The sequence below is a fragment of the Triturus cristatus genome, chromosome 9 (genome assembly GCF_964204655.1).
Source record: "Triturus cristatus chromosome 9, aTriCri1.1, whole genome shotgun sequence".
Taxonomy (NCBI): domain Eukaryota; kingdom Metazoa; phylum Chordata; class Amphibia; order Caudata; family Salamandridae; genus Triturus; species Triturus cristatus.
The window spans coordinates 392,784,573-392,809,629 of record NC_140592.1 but is presented as its reverse complement, the minus strand read 5'-3'; the positions used below and the strand labels follow the sequence as shown (position 1 = coordinate 392,809,629).

Here is a 25,057-nt window from a genome sequence, read left to right as displayed (position 1 = left end):
GGTGCACATTGTAAATCGCCAGTCTGCCTGAGATGAGTAGGTTCTGAAGTTGTTGAGGGTCTTCGTGCTGGGCTGTTTGAAGCATGATATTGCTTTTCGTGCGGTGCATGTGCCGGGTGTGGACAATGACATTGCGGATGCTTTGTCTCCTTCACAGTGGGGGAGATTCCGTGGGCTCGCCGAGGACAGGACAGGACCCCGACCAGAATGCCGCACCAGCTGTGGTACGTAGGCAACACAGGATGTTGCAACTGGTTCTAGGTTCTCTAGCTCACTCCACGAAAACAGCGTATCGGGCAGCATGGGAGGAATTTTTGCGCTCTGGCGCACGGCGGCGGGTTTCTTTGGCGACTAGACAGGAGGATGTTCTTCAGTTTCTTGGATTTGGTGGAGAAGGGTCTCACGAAGGTCACGATAGCGGGAAAATTGGCAGGGATTGCGTTTGTCGGGAAATTATTGTGGGGCTATGCCCCCTCCACGGGGGAACTTGGGGCTCGCATTGTGGAGGGTTGGGCGCGAGAATGCGGTCAGGCATCCTGGGTGCGGAATCCTTTGTCATGGGAGATGTTGGAGGGGGTGATTGGGGTGTTGCCTGGTTTGTGCTTTGAAGTTGGGGAAGTGGTTCTTTAATCTACATTGATGTCCTGGATGTTTTTCGGGGCCTTTCGAGTCTCGGAATTGTTAGGCACTAAAGTTAAACAGGGGCTGTCTTGGAGGGAGGTTTCTTTTAGTGTTGACAGGGTGCACATATGGCTGAGGAACGCGAAGACAGATCAGAGGGGCAGGGGAAAATGGGTTTCTTTGCAAAAGGGGCAGGCTTCGCAGGTTTGTCCTCATCAGTGGGGTCTGAGGTGGAGGTCTTTTTCTGGGGCTTTTGGGGGTTTGGTTTTTGGGCATGGGGACGGGCGGTGCGTCAAGGCTTCACAGCTGTTAGCGGTGCTGAGAAGAGCTTTGGGCAGGCTGGCGATCGACAGGAAGGCTTTTGGGACTTAATCGTTTCGGATTGGTGCAGCTTCAGAAGCTCACTCTAGAGGTTGGGAATGAGGGGACATTATGAGGTTGGGCAGATGGTCTTCAGACTGCTATCAGCGTTACGTGCGCAGCGTACCTGGGGGGTTATAGTCCGTTTGTTCCCCTTTTTTCCTGTTCATTTATGTTGCAGGTTCGGTGATGGGTCCCCTCGCCAGGGAGATGTCCATTTGGATTGTCGCCCATTCTTTTGTGAAAAGGGCGCAATTCCAGGCCCGCTCAAGCTATTTTGGGGAAAGTTTGGGGTTCAATAAAGATCTTTTTTCTGTGGGTTGGCGTGGTAGGGGTGGTATGCGATGGAACGAGTTATTACAGTTCCTCAACGGGATTTTGGTGGGTGGTAGGTGCCTGGATGTGCTGGTACTTCACTTAGGGGAGAACGACATGGTCAGGGAGACGGGCTTTGGACTTGCGCGTTGTATGAAGAGGGACTTGGCCTTGATTAAAGCTCAGTGGGCTGGTTGTTCCATTGTCTGGACAGAGTTTGTTCCTCGCAGGGTTTGGAGAGGGGCGGTTAAACCGGGTGCGGTGGACAAGGCCAGGCGTAAGTTCAACACCAAAATGGTGAGATTTTGTCGGCAGTCGGGGATTTGCAGGATTGCGCATAAGGATGACTAGGTATGACTCGCATTTTTGTTTTTTTTTGTTTTTAGAGATAATGGGGTCCATTTATCCAGGCTGGGCATGGACTTGTACCTATTAGAATTGAGAGCGGTGTTGGCCAGGTTACTGGGTGTCTATAGGCGTTCAGAGGGGAGTTGTTGTGGGGGGGGGCAGAAAAAGGGGGAGGCGGCGTCTCCGCCTACACTCCCGCCTTTTTCTGGGTGGCGGGGTGGTTGACAGTTGGCCGGGATTGGCTGTAGTTTTTTGTTATATGTTGGTAGTTTGTGAGCAGTAGCAAGGAAAGGGTAACCAGGGAGGATAAGTTTAGATTAGAGGTTGGTTAGTTACAGTAGCACAAAGGCAGGTAGGGATTAGGGTCAAGGGAGTTTAGGATTTGGAAATGCTACATTGTGTAGGATTGGGTAAGATTATGGTTATGGAATGTTATGCTGTATTTTGTGGGGTGGGGGGGATCTGATGTGGGGGATCGTGGGGGGGGGTGGGGGGGGGAGGAACAAGGGGTCTAGAAATTCTTGTATAGTGTGGTTTTAGTTTTGGAAGGCAGTTGCCAAGGGTTGTAATTGTGATATGCACCTGTTTCAATAAAGCAGCCTTTTTCACACACAGAAGGTGGTCTCGTGTTGGCTTGCTCCCCCCCCCCCCCTGTATTTCCCAAAGGAGCTACGCGATCAGGTGTCACAACTTTCACAGCTCTGCCGTGTCTCGTATGGGGAGCTTAGTTATTACCTAAATCATGTAACGTGGCTACGGTGAGGGCAGGCTCTGCTTCCGGGCCTACAGAACTGCCTGAGGCTTCAGAACTAACCTGCCCACCCGCAGGAGCAGCATGCCCCTCCCCAACCCTGCTCCCCTGCATTCTCAGCCGGTGCTAGATAAAAGCGTAAATTCTGTAAGTAATGTTGATAACTAGAAGAAGGCACTGTATACAAACTAAATTAGAGGCCCACAGCATCGCCATGCTATAAATATCACTGGTTTTCCCAGAATTTACAAGATTTTGTGCTTTGTTACGCACATATAGGATTTCCCCATACAGGAAACCAGATGTGCATTATTTCAGACCAGTAGTAAAGCTGCATTAAAGACTCTGATAGCATTGGTGTATCAGAGGTAAAAGAAAAGCTCAGCGGGTTAATATGATTGCTACAGTGATTTGTGGGCGACATGCAGCTCATTGGTCAGTTTTTTGTTGTACTGCTTCACTTCACATTCTTTCACAGGTTGTTACTCAACACATCAAATTGGATAAGAGGGGAATTTCAAACAACAGAGGCTTTCATCCTCGACTGGGGGACTTTGCTGACAATTGCTGGTGCCCTACCTTACCTACGTTGCTACCGCCGCTCCTGGGTCCTTTAAGCTGCGTGTCTCCCCCGCCACTGCCACCACTACATCTCGCGGCCGAGAGCGGGGGGAGACTACAACTCCCAGGCGCCTGAGCGCCCGTTGACGCCACCCACGCGCCCGGAGGCGCACAAAAGATCGCGGCTGCCTCCGCGTCGCGGGATGCGCGCAGGCGGCGCCGGGCTAAGCCCGGGCAGAGGGCGGGCCGTTGTGTGGCCGTTAGGGGGCCGGAAGGGGTCGGGTCGGGCCATCCCCCTAAGCCACGAGGACTTATTCTAGGCGGCAAGTAATCTTAGTGAGACATTGTATAACTCATTGTGGTCTTATATCAATCGAGACTGGATATTTATTTTAAGTGTGCCGCTATTAGATTGTTGTGGTGTATATTTTGTGTGAGATTGATAACAGTTAGATTAATCTCTTAATATATTGTTATCTATATCTGTCCAGCATGTCGCGTTCTAATAACGAAATATATGCTACTTCGCAGGGAACTATTGATAATTATCTGGGGAAGAGAGTAATAGTGACCGGCGCGCTTCGTTAGGGAGGGAGAGCCCAGCATCGGCTCTGGTGGAGTTGCCTTTACCCGTGTTGGATACAGAGTGTGAGGCCTCAACGAATAATACACCCACTGTAAAGTTAATGACGCCAACGGTGGTGAATGTTGAGGTTCACTCAGACCAACACAACATGGCAAGTGATGTAATTGAGGAAACGCCATTGGTTGCAAGGCCAGTGCGAAACTGCAGGAAAGCGCTGTCTAAACGGGGGGCAAAACACAACAAAAAAAGATGTGAGCTGGATCAGTCAGTTTGTACTGGCCCTACCCTAAACCCTTTCGTCTTCTCTGGAAATACTGAAAGTGGTCTGAATATGAATTTTGACCAGTTTGCCGCTCATATTAAAAACTTGGAGATAAAGTTAGAGGAGAGGTTAGTGGAGATGATTAGACCTCTGACTACCATGATAGACACCCTGACAACGGAGGTGGCTAGGCTTGGTGGTCTTGTATCCACACACTTGGCAGCGGTCACAAGCGAAAGGGTTAGGGATAAGGTTACGGTAGAAGGGTTGAGAGACGTGACGAGTGGTAAAGTTTATCAGAACATCTGTAATACAGGTAACACCGCTGAAGGAGTCACCTCAGCAAATAAGATACTAATTACCCCTGAAACTTTAGTAATACCTGCTCCGCTGGCCCAACATAATATAGCCCCAAGTTTAGCCCCAAGGGCTAGATCAGATCATAGACCTCCTAGAATCAATCGTTATCTTAATTTGCCACCTGACTGTGCACCGTATGTGATAGTCCTAACTAATGTTCCACCTTGTGGCTCTTATCCTGCCTCACCATATGGTGAATCGTATGACTCACTTAAAAATAAGACAGTCGCATGGCTTAATAAAAATTGTGGCTTCCCAACTCCATACCATGATCAGATATTGGGAGTGAGGAGGGTGGACTGGGTAGGCCCGTCTAAAAAGCTAGGAAATGGGGATTGTATCGTTGTGAACTTTAAACATCCCCAACATGTGGCAACTGTACTCTTAAGAGCATCTGCACTTATATATAACGAGAATAGTATTTGTGTTCGTCCACTAGGGTACTTTTATACGCATTTGTGCAAAAACTCACCACAACAAATGTTAATCAATCCTGTGGTTGAATTCCAGACTCCGTTGACTAATACCCAATTCATATATAACACTGTAAAAACATGTGGGTTTGGTAATGCTGCCAAGATTCAGAACGGGTCTAATTGTGTTGGCCAATATCACCATGGGTCTAACGTTAATACACAGAATAGGTATGAAGTGCTATCCGGGCTAGAGATGTGCGATTGACATAAAGCACCTAAGGCCCAGGTTACTGAAGCTATAGGCGACTCAGTACCCGCCACAAACCTACAGGGTAAAGCATCGACCAGTAACGTTGTCTCGTGGAATATCGCGGGACTGGCTGCTAAGATGGCGGATGCTAACTGGGTTAATTACATTAAACAATTCAAGATAATCTGCCTACAAGAGACCTGGTCGGTAGAGTGTGACTTCTTCTTAGAAGGATATAAGGCCTTTTATGTGCCAGCTACACTATCATTTAGAGGCAGAGCAAAGGGGGGACTGGTGACCTTTGTCTCTATTACACTCTGTTAAATGGTAGCGGCAGTTTCAGTCGATAACCCCTCAAGTATTTGCCCGGCGGTAATCGCCTCTCATACCACTCGATAATTTACCAATAAAAGAGGCAGGCGCCGGAGACTGGAAGGCAGGAAACAAAGTTTTATTCCGTCGGAGCAGAACACATCAGATCAGACAGCAAGGTATCGTCACGAGGTGCTCTAACTGCATCTCTGAGACCTGGTCTCTTATACACTGGTTTATTGCTTTATTACACATAGTATATTCTTGAGATTCTCTTGATGCCTGAAAGAACATCCCCTGAAGCCCCGGCTCAGATCCGGTCCCACACATAGATACAGTAGAAGTTCCCACCCTACCCGCAGTGGGAGATGGCTATCGCGCAGCAGGGAATTCCGCTAATTCCCGGCGGTGTGTGCAACCGGCCGGGTCTCAGGGGGTAGGGGCTTTGATCTACTGTAATCCCTTTGATGCGGGGTGTTTCCCTTACAGTAGGGGCAATAAACTGCATCCGCAGGGCTAGGTGATGGCCTGGGACCAGTTCGGACAATGGGGCGCAGGGGAAGGGGGTTATCAAAGGAGAGGCATGACCATGTATGGGATGTCGGTCGGATGTGGTTCCGTAGCAGGGTCGCGCAGAAGGAGAGGGTTTATGGCCTGTATGAGAGAGCGGGGGTGGCCAGCGCGCGGGGGATGCTTGCAGCGCCAAGGGGACCGCGCTGGCGATTGACAATGAGTGGGGTGCCTAAAATGGCAGCCGTGCGTTCGCTGTGCGTGGTGCTGGGGAGGGGCAAGATGGCGCAGATAATGTTCAGTTTGCAAGCTAAATTTCCACAGTCCTCCCTTTTAACATATCTCGCCAGCTTGTCCGGCCAATATTCACCTTTGTTAGCCTTTCAGTTACAGTATCGTCAATGTTCGTCACACATTTTAAAGATACAGAGTCGTTAGGGTAGGCAGGAGTAATCTGACACATTTGTACATTGTCTCATACAGTTTGATAAAGTAGGCGAGGAGGAAGTACATTCAAAGTTGCAGTATAGTCGTGTACATGGCTGGTGTTGTATGAATGTTACTATACAAAGTTACATTTTCTTAACTTCTCAGTGTACAGTCGGAAGTGATTGATGCAACATCATGAAAACTTGATAAGAAGATAGTTAATATAATAAGGTGGTTGGGAGAGGATTTTCAACTTTGACATGGGTTCTTCTTTCCAGTGTCCTTGTTTTATAAAGAGCTATCACTGGTAAGCTCTCATTGTTGTTCTTCTTTCGTTGGCACTGTTGAGCACCGGCGGTGGAACTAAGGTCCAGCTCAAATCCGATTTCTTCACGTGGCAGGGTGTGACCACTCACTGTTCCTTGATCACAGTCCTGTTCCTTAACACAGTTCACCACAACACAGTTCACCACAGGTACTTTTGAGACAGGGTGCCGGCCTTTTGTTCCTCGGTAGTAGGTCAAAGTCATAGTCCAAATGAAAGAGGACGAGAGAATGGGGTGGCATGGGATCGGATCAAAAATGCGGACCAAGGAGAGCAGAATCTTTTCAGCACTGGGCCCATCAATCGGGCCCGACGGGTTGAGACTTCAGGCACGCTGGTCAGTGAGCAGGGGCCTCGATGTAGCCCTTCGCGCTCATCGTTCTGATAATGGTGTCTCGTCTCACACCCTTGTTGCTTCGTCGCTTCCCCCTTGGTCGATGTCATAGATGCTTTATGATCCGCAGCCAGACTGTGCGTCACGTCCGACCCCTCTCTTCCGATGGCTGCAGGTTATCCTTGAATAGGTTATAAGAAACGAAAGTCTTAGAGATCTTGGCAGGGAAGACATTTACATACTTCATTCTCTCTCCCAACCACTGAGTAGTTGCGGAAATGCTCTTATCTGTTACTACATGATTGGTGCCTATTAACTCTGATGTTAATGTGCGTGTTACTAATCTATTAATTACTGCTGTGGTGCAGGGTTCTGTGGGTGTCCCTGTCCATCGTCTGGCCTTCTAGGTGTCGGTTTCTGCGCCTTATAATACAAGGTTTGGTAATACCCGTAAGTGCGAGGTGCTACTGTCATGCGTTCATGAGTATCCTTTTCATACAGTAGGTGACCCTTTATCAGTTTAAAATAGGGCCATCAGCTGTTTCGTTCGGGATACTCTGAGACGGCTAGTATAGGGCTGGAGTTATCTCTGGGAGAACAGGGTGCTTTAGACATTCTATTTCGGGCTAATTGGTCAGGGGTAATTCTGGGTGGTGGAGATGGTGTCCTTTAAGAACAAAAACCACTGACATATAGTCCCCGTGTTGAGGGTCAGATTGGGAGACATCAGTCGTCTTACCTGTCCTTTCCTTCTCAGCCGATTAGGCTTAACGTTCGCAGAAAGGAGAGGTAGTAACGTGGTAAAGTATGGTCGTTTTTGTTTCTGTCACTTTTGTTCGAACACCACCGTGTTCGGGCCAATTATACACTTACCAAAGAGGTGTATGTCGTTAATTTATTCAAGAAGAAAGAGGACAAGAAAGAGCCTTTTGCGAGAGAGAGAGAGGGGAAGAGAGAGAGAGAGAGAGAGGGGAAGAGAGAGAGAGGGGAAGAGAGAGAGAGAGAGGGGAAGAGAGAGAGAGGGGAAGAGAGAGAGAGAGAGGGGAAGAGAGAGAGAGAGAGGGGAAGAGAGAGAGAGAGAGGGGAAGAGAGAGAGAGAGAGGGAAGAGAGAGAGAGAGAGGGGAAGAGAGAGAGAGAGAGAGAGAGAGGGGAAGAGAGAGAGAGAGAGAGAGAGGGGAAGAGAGAGAGAGAGAGAGAGAGGGGGAAGAGAGAGAGAGAGAGAGAGGGGAAGAGAGAGAGAGAGAGAGAGGGGAAGAGAGAGAGAGAGAGAGAGGGGAAGAGAGAGAGAGAGAGAGGGGAAGAGAGAGAGGAGAGAGAGAGAGAGAGAGAGAGAGAGAGAGAGAGAGAGAGAGAGAGAGAGAGAGAGAGAGAGAGAGAGAGAGAGAGAGAGAGAGAGAGAGAGAGAGAGAGAGAGAGAGAGAGAGAGAGAGAGAGAGAGAGAGAGAGAGAGAGAGAGAGAGAAGAGAGAGATAGAGAGAGAGATAGAGATAGAGATATATTATATATATATATATATATATGTAAGATAATAGGCCACTTGGTGCACATACAACATGGAGTAGCATGGGTCTGTTCCATGTAAGAAAACACAAGCGGGGAAAAGACATAAATTCGGTGGTCACGTACACACAAATGCCGGATAGGGTGTGACAGTACATGCATCAAGACGGGGACTCAGGGCTGCGTTGAGCACGGGGGCCTCTCCTTTCCTGTCCTCTATTCCTATGCAATGCTGCGTACCTTTAGTATTTTGTAGTTTATCTTATGGGTTGTCTGACCCTTTTATTCTCCTCCCTTAGATCGGTGGACGAGCACTTCAATCATACAATGACGCTCTCTTCAAGTGACCCAAACATGAAATGCATACACATTCATATCGTATAATCGTAGTACACACGCACAATCATATCATACAGTTTTTCATGTTCCCAATGATGGTCTGTAATTTTTTTTTCGCACTATCTCGCAACATTTGTCTATGTTTTCCCTGATATTGAACTTGGTGCGGTCCGTGTCCACTCCACTTTTCAGTCGGAACTTCGTCGTGACCTATAGAGGGGGAAATAAGAGGGGAGGGGAGGTGCAGTATTCAAAATACCCCAGCGCGCGCAGACACGAAAGGTTCTACCTACCATGTACCAGGCTAGCCGCAGGGGTGGGTAATACCACGGACCTATTATTCTTTAGTTCGAGGCAAAGATGCTCTAGTTCATTCATCTCCTAAATTCGCGTTCCCTGGTCGTGCATGTATTTCTCAATTGGTCGTGTATTATGGTGCAGGATACCATACCTTGCATGCGACATATACCTTAAGTTATAGTTCATTATTGATTTGACAATTCTTGGAAAAAGGGCAGGCGTGATGGGTACAAATTCCGTTAAACAAAAAGATTTTTAGGCAAATTGTGTCTGTATTATCTGTATGCTTTCGCTTAGGAGTAACAATCATTTATTTAAAAGAAAAACCTTCAACAACCCAGATGATTAGTCATGACACTGATTTCGTAATTCCTTTTTAAGAAGCCCTTTATTTAAAACAATGTCAGTATGGAAGTACGGGCCTACAGCCGCCATAGACCGGCCACGGTGTGAGAGGCGTCGAGCAACATGAGCAACACTGGATTAACATAAAAATCGGTTCCCCCCTTTTCCCCACCATCATGTGTGTAAGCATCGCATACATATATATATATCTCTTTTTTAACACAAATGTCACGTGACTGGAACGCCACAAGGAGTTGTAGGCCACTCCTACATCAGCGCCATCTTGGGGCGGGGTCGGGTCAGTGCACAGTCTAAGTCTTTCCATGAATTAGCTGTTGAACCAGAATTCCTTTCGGTAGTTCGAGAACTTTCGTTAGCGTCAACTTTGCGTCAGCATGGCGTCACTGCAACCTTGTAGCAATGCCATGGTTCGTTCTTAGGGCGGGGCAGCAGGCGGGTTCTTCCGCCGACGCTCTACTTTCTCACTGCACCAAGCGGAGGCAAGGCGGCTGCCGCCCGGGGGCAAAAGAGCAATGGCGGTGGTTTTGTCCTTACCGGAACTCCGCAGGAGTCGAATGTCAAATGACTCCAACCAATTCTGCAACGCTGAGGGGAGCGTTCTGTCAAGGGTGGGGCCCATGCCCTAGCAAACAAGCTTTCGAGTCCAGAATTGTCTCACGGTGGGCCAGGCCTGGAACCGGAGGGGTCAACCGCCGGAGTTCAATGGCAGCAGTAGCAGCAGCTCTTCGGTACGGCTATCGGAGAGGGGCCAACAGCAGCTACAGCGGCAGTTCAGATGGTATTGCCACCGGAGTGGTTCCAGTAGCAGCGACAACAGCAGTTCGGATGGTATCACCATCGGAGTGGGCCCCTACTTACTTGGCTGCGGGGGCCCACTCCCCGCGTCGGGTGCTAGCGGCAGTCTTGGTGAACCCTGTGCCTGGGTGGTTGCCTGGCGGTCGCGTGCAGGGGTGCCGGCTCAGCCGAACGGCGAATGAAGTGGCAGGAAGCAACTCAGCTGGCTGACGTGTGAAAGATGCGGTTGGGGTGCCCTCGTCTGCTGGCGAGCCTCCACCTGGGGAGGTGGGGGAGGCCCGTCCGAGTCGCCTCGCCCCGCCAGGGCACCCTCCATTATTGAAGGAAGAAGCAAATGGGAAGATCCGCACGGCGTGCCAGGGTGAAATTCAGCAGGCCGATGAAAAAGATGGCTGGGTGCAGCTTAGCTGGCCGGCGAATAAAAGACGGTTGGGTGCAGCTTAGCTGGCCGGCGAGTCAAAGACGGTTGGGTGCAGCTTAGCTGGCCGGCGAGTCAAAGGCGGTTGGGTGCAGCTTAGCTGGCCGGCGAGTCAAAGGCGGTTGGGGTGCCTGGCAAGCCTCCACCTGGGGAGCTGGGGGAGGTCCGTCCGCGTCGCCTCCCCCCGCCAGGGCACCAGCCCTCCGGCGCTTCGTATAGCCTCCGGCCTATTCGCACAATCGCCCGCCACTGATGTCAAGGGATTTTTGCATGGCTTTTATAGCCCAAAATCAACTAAAAAGGACCGCCCAAAACAGGCCAATGTTGCAACTTCGAGGAAGGAGAGGAGAGGACGGTGTCACGTGGACGTAAATGCTTTGGGATGCAGGTCGCAGCAGACTGTCATGTAAATAGTTGTTTAAAACATGTTCTAACCTGTTCATTTTGCCGGAATGTTGTTATACTTATAATTTATTAAAAATGTTTGACCATACTATTTTGCTGGAGCGTTGTACGTATCAGCGATCTGGTTAGCGTATTCGGAAAAAATGGCGTTGCTCGATTGCACGTGATCCTAATCAAGTGTGGTGACGTTGATGGTGGGTATCAACAAACTTCCGGTTGTGTCTATTGGGGTCCCTATTTTTGTTCAGTTCCAAAAGGACCGGGCACTGGGATTTCCAGTGTCCGAACCCTCTACAGAACGCACATTGATTCCCATCTAAGTCTCTCCGTCCGTTGTAGGGTGTAGGTGTATGGTCTCTAGGGGGTAGCTTTCTAGGGGCGGTTGGTTGGTAATTCTCTTTTGGGGGTTCCCTTCCTATGGTCACCCCTTGCAACTGTGCTATCATCACCCTCTCCTTTAATTCCTTTTTCTTCTTCTCTGACGCCCTATCGTTCTCGTTCTTCTGGTTTTCGTAGTATTGGGCCATCTGGAGAATTGCTGCGGGTTTGGAGGCTGCCCAACTGCTCTCGCTGGTCTGTAGCTTCTGGGAAACTTCTTGAGACAGACACTTTACATAATTCTGGACAAAGAGGTGGTGTCCGGTTACGGTGGTCATGTCTTGGCCACTGTAATCGGAAAACACAGTCTCGAATCGGGAGAAGTATTCAGACACATCCTCCTGGGGTTTCTGGCGGCAAGCCGTCACTATCGACCAGTCTACCTTTCTTTCTGGGATTAGAGTCTTCAGCTTTTGTACAATCTTGTCTGGGAGCTCTAAGATGGCTTTCGGGGGTTTCTGTCCTGGTTCTCGCTGTTTATCTATGGTATCGAGTTGTATCCAGGTATATCCGAACGGCTCAGCGTGGTCAACTTTCCGGATTTGTTTCCACACATCAGCCGGCAGGCATAGCCCAAAGAACAAGTCGATATCTGCTAACGTCATTATCGTTGAGCCTAAGGCTGTACCCAATTCCGTGTAGAAGGCAGTCGGGTTCTTTCTCAAGTCGGGTAGAGTCTTTCTAAAGGTCAAAATATCTTGCCGGTCCCACGGCTGGTAGACCCAGTTATATACAACCCTTCCCTTCGCATCTTGGTGGTTGATGTCGTCGTGTGTTCCCTGACCCCGTGGGGGGACCCAGTAGGGGGCAGCTTCTTTAATGGGCATCATGGCATCGGCCCTTCCTCCCTGGGGCTTAGTTGCTATGGGGGTTTCTGTTTTGGTGGTCTGTCCATGTTCTTTAAGGTGTCGGTAGACCTCGAGTGTACGAGTGAAGAGGTTCGTTACATCGCCCTCTCCTTCTTCCCCAATGTCTACCTTCCTATATAGGGCCGCTAAGCCTTCGGGACCTTTATCGTGGTACCTATCCTCATATGCATTCAGGGCGTGATAACAGAGCCGTACGACGAAGTGTCGTCTGCGGCTGTCGGCATACGATTTATACACGTCTGTTATATACTCCTCACTTTCTTTTCGCTCCACCAGCGTCCCTACTATCTTGTCAATTCCTGCTCGTTCATCCTTAGTTAATCGATTCATTCTGGTGGACTCTTTCTTTCCTATCTCATGGTCGTCTAGCGTTGTAGTCGACGTTGGGTTCGGCACAAGAGGCTCAGCCGGCGCGGAGGCCGTGAGGGCCGAGGCCCCTGTACTGCTTTCGCTCGTGTTCGGGGGTTGTGGGTGTTGCACTATTGATTGGGAGGGTGCATACGGAGGGGGCATGTAAATGATCGGGGGACCTAACAGTAATTCGTCATTCGTCCGCTGCTTGGAGGACAACTCAGGGTAGAGCAGAGAAGGGGTCCTAACAGTGTACTGGCCTGAGGTTTCGGGCTCCTGTCTTAGTTTAGTTTCCCTTCTCTCCTTTATGTCTTCTTCTAACTTTCTAGCGGCAAGGTGAGCTGCCTTTCGTAATTCCTTTTCTGCTTTTACTTCTTCCCTCTTTTTCCGTTGCGTCGCTTCTTTGCGCCACATGCCAATACTGTCAAGCATAGTAGGCGTCGTCTTATTGCTACGCAGAGCTACTTCTAGCGCTTCTATCTTGCGGTCGTCGAAGGATCCCATCAGTGGCCACCGACTTTCGGGGTCCTTCTTGGTATATTTATGCCACAGCTTGCTATAAGCTACGGCGACTAGTCCATATTTAGTGAACATGTCCTTATTAGGGGTGCCTTCCAGTGGAGCCGGGTGGTTCACCTCTAATAAGTGGTCCGGGCAGAACCAACTACCAATCAGTGGGGAGAAGATAGGCATGACGGGTTTCAACGGGGACAAAAGTCAGCACTACCTATCTTTTCACTGCTTGCAAAGACTAGACAGAATATCTCTATTCTTCGTTATTTGTAAGCAGAGAATACCTCCAAAGAACCAATATCGAACAACTAGTGTTCGGACAATCAATCAATCAATCAATGGGGAGATAAAGATAGGCACGACGGGTTTCAACGGGGACAAAAGTCTGCGTTACCTACCCTTCACTATTTGCAAAGACTAGACAGAATATTCCTATTCTACGTTATTTGCAAACAGAGAATATCTCAAAAAGCACTATTCTTCAAAACAATCAATGTTCGGACAATCAATCAATGGGAGATAAAGATAGGCACGACGGGTTTCAACGGGGACAAAAGTCTGCGTTACCTACCCTTCACTATCTGCAAAGGGAGAGAGAGAGAGTATTTCTACTCCTCCCCGTTTGTAGACAGCGAATATCTCAAAGAGAACAATCAATGAGCAATACTAGTATTCAAACAATCAATCAATTATTTCGCACTTTTGTCGTATTTCACGACCTTACCCGGACCGCGTGGACAGTTTCTCGTCTTCCGCCTCCAGCGCCCGATCGTCCTCTACTCTCCGTATTTGCCGCGGCACTCCTGATGGTTCCCAGTCAGGACCGTAGATCACTCGAGAGAGGTCTGCTCGGAACCAGTGAAGTTCGGATGATCGGCTGCCAGACGAGGGTCTATTGGGCAGGAGCTCTCCCGATCGTTGCAGTCGTTCACTCTGTCGTCGGGACCTCTCCCACTGGATCCACGTGTCGCTGATGGGCCCCACGTTTGGGACGCCAATTGTTAAATGGTAGCGGCAGTTTCAGTCGATAACCCCTCAAGTATTTGCCCGGCGGTAATCGCCTCTCATACCACTCGATAATTTACCAATAAAAGAGGCAGGCGCCGGAGACTGGAAGGCAGGAAACAAAGTTTTATTCCGTCGGAGCAGAACACATCAGATCAGACAGCAAGGTATCGTCACGAGGTGCTCTAACTGCATCTCTGAGACCTGGTCTCTTATACACTGGTTTATTGCTTTATTACACATAGTATATTCTTGAGATTCTCTTGATGCCTGAAAGAACATCCCCTGAAGCCCCGGCTCAGATCCGGTCCCACACATAGATACAGTAGAAGTTCCCACCCTACCCGCAGTGGGAGATGGCTATCGCGCAGCAGGGAATTCCGCTAATTCCCGGCGGTGTGTGCAACCGGCCGGGTCTCAGGGGGTAGGGGCTTTGATCTACTGTAATCCCTTTGATGCGGGGTGTTTCCCTTACAGTAGGGGCAATAAACTGCATCCGCAGGGCTAGGTGATGGCCTGGGACCAGTTCGGACAATGGGGCGCAGGGGAAGGGGGTTATCAAAGGAGAGGCATGACCATGTATGGGATGTCGGTCGGATGTGGTTCCGTAGCAGGGTCGCGCAGAAGGAGAGGGTTTATGGCCTGTATGAGAGAGCGGGGGTGGCCAGCGCGCGGGGGATGCTTGCAGCGCCAAGGGGACCGCGCTGGCGATTGACAATGAGTGGGGTGCCTAAAATGGCAGCCGTGCGTTCGCTGTGCGTGGTGCTGGGGAGGGGCAAGATGGCGCAGATAATGTTCAGTTTGCAAGCTAAATTTCCACAACTCCCGTGCAATACTCGTAGAATTGCAACACATCATTTTGGAATAATGGGGCTTGTTTTAACTGGTGAAAACTGCTCGGCGGGTTTGGTGAACTTTTATAACACCCCAAATACTAGTTCAATGTCTAGTTCAATAATTGCACTACACGTCTTTATTATTACCTCTATGAAGGACTTCATTCATAACCTTATGATCATGGGTGATTTTAATGTGCACCCGTGTGGTGACCCTCTGAGGAAATGTTTAACAGATCTGCAGTGTGAGCGCCTGGGTGGTTTACATCTGGAACATACGGTAGATGGGAAATTTTGTAATGATTTATTGAACAACGTGGATCTTGTTTTGGAAATGACACTTAGGGATCCTTCAAAATGTTTTGACATCCCTACTTTTAAAGGGCATGGCAGGGGCACCTTCATTGATCATATGCTTCTGTCAGTACCTATGCAGACCTTTTTGGATTCGTTCAAAATAGTTCACAGTGAATTCAGTGATCATAACCCCCTGACAATCCGCCTTAAGGGCCCCTGGATTAACATGGAAAAACAGAACTATAGTTCAGGTAGGCTGGGTACAACGGACGGGAGGAGGCGACTCAAGTGGTCAATGGTCACACAAGATCGACTATATAAAAATATTATAGATAAATGCACTGAGGACATAAAGATCTGTACATACGAGGGGGGAGACCCAAGGCAGGTTCTTAATGCATATCATAACCTGACGGAGAAGGTGTCTAAGATGTTGTTGGTCCCCGCTAATAATATGGAGAAAGGTGGCCCAAGATGGTTTAGCCATGAATGCTCCAAAGCCGCTCGCAATCTTAGGAGTGCCCTGGCAGTCAAACCGAGAAACCAGGAGGATGTAAAATTATGCAGGAAAGAATACAAATCTCTTATCGCATCTCATAAAGAGACCTTAAGAGAAGAGGCTTGGAGCGAGATTTTAGACCCCACCATCCTAAAAAGTAGTTCCAGATTCTGGGCGCTAGTTAAAAAAACATTTTTGGTAGAAGACCCTGGTGATGGTTTAGTTTGTTGCATAACCAAAGAGGAGTGGGAACATCATTTTAAACAATTGTATTATTCAGCTCTCCCTGTAATAAATAATTCAAAATTGAGTGTAAGGGGAGATACCATCAAGTTCAATAGAAGTGAGGTCATGGAGGTCATAGAGGGATTGACAGCTAGGAAAGCTCCAGGACCTGATGGCATCCCCCCAGACCTGTATAAGTCTGACCCGAGTTTCTGGGGCCAAATCCTGGCTGTAGTCTTTAATGCTGCCGCTAAACTGGGCTGTCCTCTGGCATGGGGGTTATCAACGATTGTTCCTGTGTTTAAGAAAGGAGATAAGGGCAGCCCTCTTTGCTATCGACCAATCTCAATGATCGACTCCATGGTTAAAATCATGGGGAGAGTCCTGTTACAGAGATTGTCATGTTGGGCGGACGATAATGATATTATGTCAATCTCTCAATACGGTTTCTGCAGTGGTCGCTCTACCATAGCCCAGTGCCTCAATCTCTTTCTGGTTCTGAGTAAATATACGGTGGTGCAGAAGGGGACTGTTCACCTCGCCTTCATGGATCTGTCATCAGCCTTCGACTGTGTTAACAGGGGAAGGCTGTGGCAGACCATGAGTGAGAAGGGGGTGGATAGGGGGATTGTTGATTTTCTGGTGGATTTGCATAGTAACACCAGTGCAAATGTTAGGTATTCTGCAAATGGGGACGCCACTGGTAATTTCGACATTAAGAAGGGAGTACGGCAGGGCTGCATTCTCGCCCCATTTCTTTTTAACTTTTATATTAACGATTTAGATGTTGTCCTGCAGGAGGTACAGGCTGACTGCCCGAGAGTTGGCAGGCGGAGTATTCCAGTTCTTTTATATGCCGATGATGCGGTTTTAATCTCCAGAACAGAGAAGGGACTCCAGGCTCTCCTAAACGCTTTTAACAATTTTATGTCTGATAGAGACTTAATGATCAATAATGCCAAATCATACATCATGCATGTTGGCCGTCAACCAAAAAAGAAGTTTGTCTTTAAATTAGATGACGCTTCAATCCCCACTTCACAATCATTCACGTATCTTGGTGTTTTATTTGACTCCAAGCTTAGCTGGGGTCCCCATCTGGCCAAAAAAGAAGGGGAAATGTTAAGGGCAAATGCCTCTATTTTTAATTTCGCAAGAAAACTGGGGAAGAAGCCAACTAATGCAATGATTAAACTTTATAATGCTAAATCAGTAGCGAGCGCGGTTTACGGCAGCGAACTATGGGGCTATGTAAAGGGAGAACATTTACAGGTCGCGGAAAATAATTTTCTTAAACGTCTACTTTGTGTTCCCGGTAGTACACCGAATATGGCAGTTCATGAAGAACTGGGGACAAAATATTTATGTGATATTTGCCCTAAGGCCACTGCTCTGTTGGGTAAAGCTGTGGCTAAACAAAGATATACCGCTTACCCATCTAATTGTGAAAGATCTTGTATCCCAGGATAACTCAATGTGCGTCCCCTGGTTGAAATATTTGAAATCTTGCTTCTTCAGGCTGGGTCGTTTGAATCTGTTTGAAAACCCAGACAAGATTGTAAAGGGGGACGTGGCAGCAATTAAACAAGCTTTTCTTTTGGATAGGGTGACCCAAAGAGAAGGGGTGGAGCTTATGAAACCTAGTATCAGAAAATACATGATCCTCAAGACCTGTGATACAATGGAGCCGTATTTAACGGGCAGTTTCACTTCGCACGAAAAAAATTTACTGACAAGGTTTAGGCTCAATATTTTACATCACCTTTTAATCAGACCAAAACTAGACAATTTTAATAAAACTGCTGCTCCCTGTGGCTGCGACGGAATGTCTCCACAGGATATGCTGCATTTTATTTTTTTATGTAAATTTTATGAATATCCGCGCAGACGTTACCTGGTTGCCCTGTTAAAAAAACTTAATTTTAACCAAATTAGACCAGCCCTTGTGTATCTTCAGCTCCTGTATAGTGATAGTGTTTTACATGTATTAGAATTTTTAAAATTAACTGTTAAAATGAGGAACTGCCTGGATCAATGATGCTGCATTGTTTAACTCATGATTAGTTTAACCACTGGAATACCTTTTTAACACCTACCAAACCTGATAATATTTGCACTTTATTTTAAACTTGCTATTTGCCTCATGTACTATGGATGTTTTTTAACTATGATTAATGTTAATAATGTGTTGTATATGTGTACTTTTATGGTGTGAAATAATACCGAAATAAAGTCTGGATTGATTGATGGATAAGAATATTAATGAAAGACAGGTTAGTTCAGAATGTTTGCCATTTATGTGATATAATTTGAACATAAGCGTTTTCCTCTTGTGGAGGATAGCATCTCCAGTCTGCATTAAATTTCAATAATTCAAAGAGTAATCCAATGAGGATATCAAACGTTCATTTTTAGTTTTTTTTATACTTTCTTTGTTCATTTTGTCATTAAAATGCTTATATAACTATTCAATTATGATCATTAGATCAACATGCATCTTCTGGTGAAACTGATTCTAAGGTACAGCGAGTCTCCACAGCTTGTCTAGAAGGGCATAGCTTGAAATGCTTTGGGCATACCGTTAATTGGATATACTGTCATGTTGATCTATAGATCCTAATTGAAAAGTTATAAAAGCAGATTTAATGACAACATTTTCAGTTTAATAATTAAAATCTCACACTCAGGAGATACCAATCTGCACTTAAGATATATTCACCATTTTGACCAGGATACACTTGAGTGCGTGCGGATCTTTCCATTGTTTTGGAACACTCTTACATAATTTAATATTTGCAACATTGGTGTAAGTGGTCTAAAACTACGAGATAGTTCTGTGGCTTTACTTGCTGCAGAGATGTCAGGGTATTGTTTGCGTCATTGGCATAAATTCTTGCATGTCCATTCAGCTGTTCTTTTTTTAAAATTCAGTATGTGATCTGTGCTATTTAAATTGTCTTCTTTATTCGCGACAGAAAGAGCTGCAAAGCGATCCAGGCAACAGTACACAGAAACAAGCATTGGCAAAGCCAATTGGTCTCGCTTCTACGAGATCTGTTGGCTTTGTTAAAGTTTTTTTGCCACATTGCATAGCAGCGCACCCACAGTGCAACATGGCTGAAAGTAAAAATAAAAGCATTTGAAATGTAATAGGCGTCGCATTACTGGAAGTTTGAGCTATGGGCGCTGCTAATAATAACGCAACGCCAATAGCTCAAACTTTCAGTAATGCGAGACCTATTGCCTTGCATATGTTTGTTTTAACACAACTTAATAATCCTTAAAGAATCCAAACACTGGTGGAAGGTGTAAAATCACAGTTTAGCAGAAATTGTTAACTTACTAACGAATCGTGGGTTGCACTAAACAAAAAACCCACTCATCTCCTCTCACAGACGGACATACAGTTTAGATTTCCAAGCAATTAAATGTTCAAAATAGAAGCTTAGCCTGAAGCAGAGAGTGTGTCAGTGTTGAAACCGTGCCTGGAATCAGTGACAAATTCTGTGCCCATTGTTTCTTACACGGCTTGTCTCCGTTGCGTTGGGAATGAGGAGAATGGCTCAAAGCAGTGTGTGGAATTGTATCACCATTTCAAGTATTCACTACATGTCCCAGCACGTTGTAACAGGCTCCCTAAAGGTCACCCTCGTTACAACACACCAGCTGGTAGCCAGGACTAATTCTGGACAAATAGTGTGTTTATGTTTGCTCGACCAGCGATCATAGTGGTCCATGCACCTCTGGGGATCCACGGTGGTTTAGAAAATGAATTCTGACTGGGCGACAATAGATACATAAATCAAAATGTAAAACTGAAAATGTTAAAAAAAAACTCTGCAAATGTGCAGGAATTTGACCTTGATAGAGCACCATGTTATTCTGAAATTTGTAGGGGTGCGCCATAATCGCTGGTAGTCTGCACCCATATATTTAGTGGCATTTTATTAACGCGTGGCTTAGAAACGTAGTACTAAAAGCAGCATATATTAGTTTAAATAGAAATGTAACAGTCATTTATGAAGTTTAATGTAATGTTTAGTCGGGAATATATGTTAGAAAATGCAGAACGACTTAGTTCACGTATAATGTGATGCATTAGGATTCAAACGTGAACCATATTAATGTCTGCACGTGTAGATTGCTTATTCATGAATGCAATTTAACGAATATCAATGCTTATAGTGTGATTTTCAGAAACGTGTATTTAAAATGTGTAAAGGCCTGACCGAATCTACGTTTAAGAGAAAGGCCTATTCATTTCTTATGTTAGCTGAATATTGTAGGCCGAAAATTGTTTCCTTAGAAAGGCACTGGGTTTTAGAGAGGTTAGAAAATCTCAGTGAAATGGAAAGTTTCTCGTTCCCATGTTTCTGTTGCAGGTGCAAGGACACCTAGCTTGTTAGGAAGACTAACCCTTTTGTTTTAGGAGTTAGGATGGCATGAGAAGCCAACATGGGAGTATACTGTAATGCAGGGATGATACTGTCGGCAGAGAAGGTGCCTGGGACACAAGGTCAAGCTAACCGCCTTTGGATGGAATACAAGTTTCGGTGGAAAAGTACCGGCAGAAGACCTGGCTGGAGAGGTGTGACGGAGGGAGTGTCCTATGATTTTAGGATTTTGAATTGGGGACAGTGCCCCGTGGGTTGAGCAGCTGAGGATTAGATAGAGAGGTAGAAGGAACATCTTAGAACGAGCTCTGAGTAAAGTGAGTGCACTTCTAAGGAAGTCTTCACTTCTGACACCTTTTCCTATTCTCTTGCCTGAGGAAAATGCCAAGTAGGGATGTCATCTTGGAGATAGAGTAGGAATAGACTAATTGATATTTCTTTTAGGTTAATGACTTCTAATATAGAGATTGGAGCAGTTATTGGTTGTCTAATGCTTCTGGAACGGACTATTCTTCTTATCCTGAGTCGGATGAGACTCCTGCGTAGAATCTTCTTTGTATTAGTGCCCATATATTTTCTTAACCTCATGATGAGGTGCTTGTATGTGCAATTATTTTTGGCTTTGTAATAAATCCTTAAATTTTGATAATCTGAGTCAGTGGTCCTTTAGAGTTCAGATTCGATTCGTTGAATGATGTGCTAAAATTGGATTTTCTCCCCTTTACACTATTTAGCAGATAAAAAGATCCTGGCGACCTGAGAGGATTCTTGGTGATGGTAAGACCGATAAGAATCCGGCTTTATCAACCTTTCAATATATAAATTAAAGCTGGCATCCTTAGTTTCATAGGAGTGGCACAAGTACAGCAAACAGTAGTATGGACTATTATTGGCCTGAATTGAAAAGATGCACTCGTATGTGCAGACAAAAATAGGAGCCAGTAGGAGCCAAAAAAGACACAGCAATATGCTAGAGTCTAGCGTATGGTCTTGCCCTTTAAGTATAAAAACACATTTTAAAAGCTCCAAATTTCCCATTAAAATAGATTGTTGTATATGTTTTGATTGTGAAGTAATGTAAAATGCTCATAACTTGTGTAATTGTTTGATATCTACTTGTTTGTGTCTCTGTATACTTTTCTTTTTAGTTTCAAATTGTAGAAAATGCTTAGGCTGTGGTCTTGTTTGTTTGTGTGTATATATACACACATATATATATATACACACATATATATATATATATATATATATATATATATATATATATCTCTTTGGAGTCAGTAATAGTCTTGGCATCGCCATTTGCTTAATAGAGGAGAAGACTGAACAACAAACCTGCTTTTGAACAAAATCCATAATGTTCTTGAAGTCCAGGTCGTCGTAGTAATTCACAATCCCTCGTCGGATGTTAGAGTTTAGGAAATCCAGAGTCTGGAACACGAAAAAAGAAATTAGATCATCTGATTAACCATTATTGAATGGACGCATATTATTTTTCCTCTGGTGTATGTTTGAAACGATCTCTGTAAAGAGGGTATAAAAGTAACATTGCAGGGGAACGGTGACCAGATATTCGTTTACTCATACATGAAAGAGCATACACTGCTGGTGCCATCACCATGCCCCAGTTTTCCTCAAAGACACTGAGCTCTATTGTCCCTTTGCCACACAAAAATGGTAGTTTGAACATGCACAACTTTTGCACAATTTCACACATACACAAATGGACCATTAACACGGCCAATTGGACAAATGAAGTTTGAAAAAGGAAATTTGCTTACGCAAAACAGGGTAGTCCAAAGGAAAGCAAGTGGAATGAAACACCCACAGGATAAACAAGCCTATAGAAACGTTTCTGATTCACAAACGTGAGCCCAAGGATTTGCTTCTAGCACTACTTCCATTCCAGAGGTAAAACTGTAAATTATGATGGGAGACTTGCTCAGGTGTGGTTGACACACAACCCTTCTGACTTCCCTGTGGGTCATGTGGAGTGAGTAGGATGACGATGATTAAGAACAAAGCCGACAACAATAGCTATCAAGGTGCCTACATTTCTAATACAAGATATAAATATTGATTAAAATTGCTTCACTGGTGATGGCAATCTACTTCCTTCTTTCAAATGCATTCCTTCTTTCCTAACAACCTACATGAGAACACCACTGGTGCACCATTTAATAGGAATACAGCGCTCAGGTACAATAGGGTGAAATAGATGTAGGCATCCGCACTCATGAGCAAGTTGCTCATGCAAAAAAAATGAGGCAATTGTGAATTTGCGGACATTCACCTTTTTACACATACAAAATTTGCACCCAAAACAGTTAACTCTACTCAACTCTTGGGAGTCAGGCTGAGCGAGGAATATATATGGACATTATATCCGTGGCCTCTTTATATTATGACGATTATTGGCCATTGCGAGACAAGCAGGTCATATGTTTGCTTATGCAGTTCATACATTCCATGGCCATAGTGGACAGCATGGTTAGTGATTAGAATAACTACTCTCAACGAGGTGAAGTACAAACCAAATGTGCAGAATACATTTTATTGAACGTTAAGGGCCTGACTCTGTGGAAATGTGGATTTTCCTGGTCAGTTATGTCCCCTATCTTGGACCCCAACGGTTCTATATGCATGTTACAAGTACATGTATGTTCCCTCCAGTTCCAGTTTCTAAGACGCAAACATATGTGTGTCTACCGTCAACATGTTCTCTGTCAGATCCGCCATCAATGGGCTGGATATTCGATTCCTAAGTATAAAAGGCCACCGACTTTATATGGCCAAGTTATTCCATTTTTACAGTTCAGGCGAGTAGGCCCGATTCTGTCCTCAAAGCCTTTCCCTGCTCTCTGTCTCTGACAGCTTCAGCTTGAGCTCGCATCTGTATCCATGAACTTTGTCCTACTCTCTGTGCAGCTAACGGTGCCTGCCTCGGCCAGTTTTCGCCTGTCTGCCAAGAAGTTGTATTTCACCTTCGAATTATCTATTTTGCTCTTCAGCCGATGCATTCTTGCCTAGTAGTTTAAGTAAACATTCCTCCAGTTACCAAGCAAAAGGCCAGGCTTCTCTGTCTTCATGCAAGTGATTCATAGCCCTGTTGCTATGGAAAGTTTTCTGCCCCTCGCATCTCATATAGACACTTAGACGCTTGTACACGCACATAGTCAGTATAGAATAGATTCTGTCCGAGAGTCTCTTCCTTGTGGATAACATAGTTCTTTAAACATAGGATGTTAGATATGATTTGGGATTAGGATGACTTGACCCCAGACTTCTCGTCTCCACATGTAGAGCTAAATGTCAAGTCCCCTTCACCCCCTAGTTACACGTCAATTACACGTCATGCTGCTGCGCGCGCATCTATGCCAAGTATTATCTTATAGATCCACCTATGTCTGATAATGCAAGCCAATTATGTTTCTTTTATTCCTTATTACGCCTAGTTTCGATTATGTCACTGTTACGTCATTTTTCTTATCAAATGTTACGCCTTCTACATTCGTTTCATTGTAATGCACTTATTATAAAAATGTATGTCTGTTAATAAGTTATTGTACTTCACTTCCTGAACCCTCGTGGTGACGGAACCTGAAGGCCGCCACTCGAGTCGGCCATTTTGAATGGAATAAAGCCCATTAGAAAACCTCTTATACCACGGATTCTGCCTCTTGTTATTTTGAGCTATTTTACTTTATTTTAAGACTCCGTACGAAATTCAGTCAGGTAATATTTATTTTATTTACCACAACTCGCAAAGGTAAACTTAAACTTTTTTTTTTACTAGTACTGCCTTTACAATTGCGGAGTCTCCATACATAAAAATATAAGACTGCCCTACCTTTACAACTGTGGAGTCTCCGCACATTAAAAAAAGAAGGGCAAGTCATATATTTTTGTGTGGGGTGACTGCAGTCATAACACTACTAGTAACATACCTTTGTGAATAGCAAACAATCATAACTTACACAAAAGTATAAGTTTACCTTTGATAATCGGGCCCTGAGTCGAACCACATTGATTTTTTTTTTTTTTTTTTTTTTTTTTTTTAAGAGAACCACAGCAAAAAGGATCATTGTAGCCAGGGTGAAAGTCTTGCATTAAAAGTGACCAGAACTAAGGTACTGTCAACTAGTGCTGCATATGTAGGGCCTGAAGCTGGATCAAGCAAGAGTTCTCATACCTGGTGTCGGAAGATCAAGGCCACAATGCCACCCGTAAGTTCAAGAATCAAACATGCTCCGAGGGTGTACATAAACTGAAACGAGAAAGGTGGAAACATGGTTAGTAATGGAGGGATGGGACTTCACATTTGCGTCTTGGAGGGTGTGCTCATCTTGCTTAGTGCATTCCCAGGCATTCATATCCTGTTGCCCCCAGCCCATCTAGCAGAAGCCCATCTAGCAGATCTGAAAGCCACTGTTACTTATCAAGGCTTTCAAAAAAGCCTTTTACTGCTTTTTCTTCAATTCAGTATGCCCCGATAATGATGGTTTGATATATCTTTAGGCAGAAATAAATAGAGGGTTTAAAAAATTCAGGAATGCAAAACAAACATTTTGGAGAAAATATTATACCAGTGCTGGTTTGTGCTTTGGACTAAAAAGCAGAGATTTACATTTTACATACAAATCTATACCCCCGGAACCATTTGGTGGATTTTGCCCATCTTGGTGTCTGAAAATTCATAAAAAGGTAATAAATTGGTGTCGGTTTTCTTTTGTAATCTAGGAGTTTCGTATCTGGTTGCTTCACCTTCCTAAATGCTTTACACTAGTTCTGTTATGCAAGTATTGCTACTCGAAGCCACAGCTTTC

General features: G+C 45.6%; 1 protein-coding gene across 1 annotated transcript in view; it reads right to left on the bottom strand.

Moving 5' to 3' along the window:
• Window positions 1-25,057, bottom strand: part of TSPAN15 (tetraspanin 15) — a 192,447-nt gene that overhangs the window by 76,364 nt on the left and 91,026 nt on the right. Inside the window, exons 3-4 of the mRNA XM_085625251.1 lie at window positions 24,424-24,498; window positions 21,567-21,662 (exon numbers count right to left, since the gene is read on the bottom strand). Coding sequence (XP_085481377.1) covers window positions 21,567-21,662; window positions 24,424-24,498 — 171 coding nt within the window. The remainder of the gene's footprint in view (window positions 1-21,566; window positions 21,663-24,423; window positions 24,499-25,057) is intronic.